Source organism: Helianthus annuus, chromosome 12 (assembly GCF_002127325.2).
Source record: "Helianthus annuus cultivar XRQ/B chromosome 12, HanXRQr2.0-SUNRISE, whole genome shotgun sequence".
NCBI lineage: Eukaryota > Viridiplantae > Streptophyta > Magnoliopsida > Asterales > Asteraceae > Helianthus > Helianthus annuus.
In genome coordinates, this window is record NC_035444.2 from 28,503,927 (window position 1) to 28,508,281 (window position 4,355).

Sequence of the window (4,355 nt, forward strand, 5' to 3'; positions counted from 1 at the left end):
ACCAAATGCCATGTGTTACCAATATGGACACACGTTTTACAAGATGAATATGTAGTGGATAACTTCCAAAGGTTATATGATTTGTTTTCGGAGTAAAAGGATTGCACAAAAGTTATTGGAAAGAAAAAGAAAGACTGGACATATAGTCTAACATTTACATTGGATCCAAGAAACTACAGGTATAACTGTAGCTTCATGTGTTTGATTAATATAAGTGATGTAAATCTTGATAAATACTTTTTTTATTTAACACATAATTAACAAGACAGTTTAACCTAATCAAGAAACTATTGTGTGTATTATTTTATTATACAGTGCATATTTCATCAATCATTCAGTTCATGTAACAAACTGAAAATAATAAATCATTATTTATGTCTAATTCTCAATCCCCATGCAAGGAGAGATAAAAATTGAAATCCAAAAGGGAGTTGGGGACTTCCAGTTGAAATCTAACTTATCGGTCCCACCTGCTCATATCTGGTTACACATACTAACACACACCAATTACAATATCATCCAATACAATGCATTCAGTCTATATCCGGTTAAAATCCAACCAAACACATGCATTCAGTCTGCTCATACTCACACTCTCAAACCCTACATTACTATTTGGACAATTATCCCTACAACAGAAACTCAAGAACATTAAAACAAGAAAAAGTAGCACAAAAATAAATTCTTTATTAACTAGAACCACTGGATGGTTACATTTCTGCACCACCACCACCACTTCCTCCAGCAAGTGTGAAGCTTTGGCCAACAGGTGCACCAACACATGTGTAGTTACTCGTACTCTCGGGCGGTGGCGAGGCGTATCCGCTCAAATTCTGGACGGTGAATGATGGTGGATTGCCGGAGCACACATGTCCAATGAAGTAATCATTTGAAGGAGGGTATTGGGATGTGTAGGGGTTAGTGAGGCGTGATGCCGGTGAAGTGTACATGTGTGGAGCTTGTTGTGGTGGTAACATGGTGGTGGAGGTACCGGAAAGGAGTCTTGTTGGATAAACTGTACTGCCCATGTTGCAACCTGCTTGATGATTAAACCCTCCATGTACCACTGGTTGTCCACTACATTATGATATCAATATGACTGGTCAACTTTATATATATACTAAAAATAGGACACCAATATTTTATGATATCTATGATCAAAGTGGTCACTAGAAGCCTCATATGTTATTATATATTCGTCTAAAAATTAAATCTTTAAAGTTGTTTAACTAGAGGAAATGAGAAAATTTTGGTAACTAAGGTAAAGAAATTAACTTTAGCATTAGAGTTTACTTGATCATGTACTCAATTTTCTCAAGCAAATTAAAGAAGACAAACCCTAAATCATAACCCTGAAAAGCGATATACTTACCCTAGTTGGTGAGGGAGTGGGGGCAGGACGTTATCGTTGCTAAAAACCAGCTGCCGAGCTCGGTTTAGTGTTTCTGTCTCCCTTTCTGAGACCATCGCCAAAACATTAGGAATTAAACATTTTCAAGAAATAAGTTGAAATTCACCAACAGAAAATAGTATAATTCGATATAAATTATAATAAATGTTATCATCAATAGATATAAAGATTAACGTTATCATCAATGGCAATGTATAAAGATTAACTACTAGCTGATTACCAACAATATTTATCAATATAAATAGTAAAAGTTAACAACTTTGTCACTGAAAGGGTGGAACTTAAAGATAAAAAGATTGACAAGACTACGCTTCATGGCAAATCATAAGCAAAGTTCGCTTTGTGTATGTGAGAGAGAGATATAATATATTATTTATATATTATATATGTATAGAGAGAGAGAGAGAGGGGAGAGAGAGAGAGAGAGAGAGAGAGAGAGAGAGAGAGAGAGAGAGAGACCTTGGCGATGGCGGTTCATGTGTCCCCCAAGGGCTTGAGACTTGCAGAACTTGAGGGAGCAAAACCTGCACTCATAGACCTTCCCGCTTTCATCCTTTGCGCCGTTTTTCTTTTTCTTGTAGATTCCTATAAGAAACATTTCAGTTCATTCAAAACCAACATTGATATGATGGGACCTCACATGTGTTTAATATTCACAGTTACACCTACACACTGAAATCTAAACACCAATCACAAGATATCACCACATGGGTAGCCCTAATCTTGAAAAAAGAAAACATATTTTTAAAAGTAAAATCATATGATCTTTTAGGGTTTGCATTCTAACAAATAAATGACAAGATACCTGAAGTGGAAGAAGAGGAGTCATCAAGTGTTTGTTTGCTGGTGAAATCATCAGGAAAGTTGTTCAGGTCTAAAGGGTTTCTCCTGAAAACATGAGAAATTAAAGAGGTGGTGAGTAACTAGTAAGTTGAAGTTAATAAACTGAACAACAAGAGAGTGATAGTTCAGATAAAAGGGGTTGTGGGGAGAAGCCTATGATATGATACATACATGTTGGTGTTGGTGTTGGTGTTGGTACCACAGACAGAGATAGATAGAAAGAAAGAAGTTTGAATGATATTAATAATAACTCTGAGAGAGAACTATCAAACTACAACAACACACAAATAATCTTCAGATGAGAGAAGTGAAGCTAAAGCAATTTATAAAGACCACTTCAGTTCAAGACTGAAATCTTAGAGGGTATCCCCCCCTACCCACACCAAGGCCTTCTCTCCTCTTTGAAAGTTCTCTATCAGTGCTTCTGTCACTCCCTCTTTCTCTAGAAATGGAAAAAAAGGGACAGTGGTTCTCGTGACTTAAAAAGGGGCGGCGAATTCAAGAGCTAGATGGTGGTGTGGGACTAAGTTGTGTTTAAGTTGTGGTAGGGGTGGGACTTGGGATGACTAAATGAGACGAAATTTGTGGGCTATCTCTATTTCTCTTAGACTATTAGTTATTCCATCTATCAAACATGTGATCAAGAAACTCACTTTTTTTTAGTTTTATCATATAAGTTTATATATTTTTTCTTGGAACATATATATATAAATATTAATTCTCCTTGTTTGTTACGTGTACGATATTATAGTCGTACCGATTTAACATATTTGGTACATGTACGAATGCTCAAAAGATTAAAAAAAGCAAAGTGGTACAAAAGCAGGTACTGTACCGAAATATCATTACCGATACCCGTACCGTAATTATTGGTACCCAGTTTTGTTCAAATTCGGTACTCGTCTTTTCTATAACGATACGCGTACTGTACCGATCTTATCCCTAGTGAAAAAGTAAGCTAGGACCCTGAAAGTTAATGTCACAGTTAAACCATTCATCAATCATGGATGTTCCTGTTATCCACTTTTTCCCTCAAAAATTAGTTTGCTACAATGAGCGCAAATTTGACGTTAATTTTTTATTCAATCATCAATCACTAAGTAAAGAAATCAGATTGTGTAAGTTGTTATCACTTTTCTCATTACAATTACAATGAATACACTCTTTCTATATAGAGAGGTTAACAGCCAACTGACCTCTCTAACTAACTCAACAAAGCTAACTACCTCTGTATATACAAACTATATATACATTAACTCTAATATGCCCCCTCAAGCTAAACGAGGAGCATCTATGTGAAGCTTGAACCGTGGGCTATCAAAAGTACACTAGACAATACTTTGGTCGAAAGATCTGCAATCTGAAGTCTAGTGGGAACATGTCGAACATGTAAAGTACCACCCAAAACCATGTCACGAATAAAATGCATGTCAATCTCTAAGTGTTTGGTGCGTTGATAGAACATCGAGTTGACTGCAAGATATGTAGCTCCAATATTGTCACACCAAAGAGATGGTGGAAAAGCTATCGTGATATGTAACTCATGTAATATAGATGCAATCCATCGTAACTCAGCACTTATATGAGCAAGTGCTCGGTACACAACCTTCGTACTCCACCTAGCAATCGTATGATGTTTCTTGGAACTCCAACTGATAAGGTTAGGCCCAAGAAAGACACAATAACCTGTGGAAGAATGTCGATCATCTGGACATCCAGCCCAGTCAGCATCACTATAAGCACGCAAATCAACACAAGTAGACCGACGTATACATAACCCATGAGAAATAGTGCCTTTAAGATACCGTAAAATCCGCTTGACAGCGACCCAGTGTCAATCAGTAGGTGTCTGAAGGAACTGTGACACCTTACTGACCGCATAAGCAATCGCAGGTCGTACCTAGACAAGATACTGTAATGCACCAACAGTGCTCCGATACATAGTAGGGTCAAATAAAGGATCACCAGTATGTCCAGAAAGTTGACTACCATAAGTAACAGGATTAGATAATGGTCGACAATTAGCAAAACTAGGGCGCTGTAGTAAATCAAGTAAGTAGCGCTGTTGAGATAAGTGTAAAACATCCTCAGAAAATGTGGC

General features: G+C 37.0%; 1 protein-coding gene across 1 annotated transcript; it reads right to left on the bottom strand.

Moving 5' to 3' along the window:
* Positions 1-497: 497 nt before the first annotated feature.
* On the bottom strand, positions 498-2,810 carry LOC110878142 (zinc finger protein JAGGED). The gene is made up of 5 exons (XM_022126401.2): positions 2,426-2,810; positions 2,217-2,299; positions 1,871-1,996; positions 1,373-1,457; positions 498-1,077 (listed from the first exon to the last, which is right to left on the bottom strand). Coding segments are annotated over exons 1-5 (663 nt in total). The 5' UTR covers positions 2,428-2,810; the 3' UTR covers positions 498-710.
* Between the last annotated feature and the right edge of the window lie 1,545 nt (positions 2,811-4,355).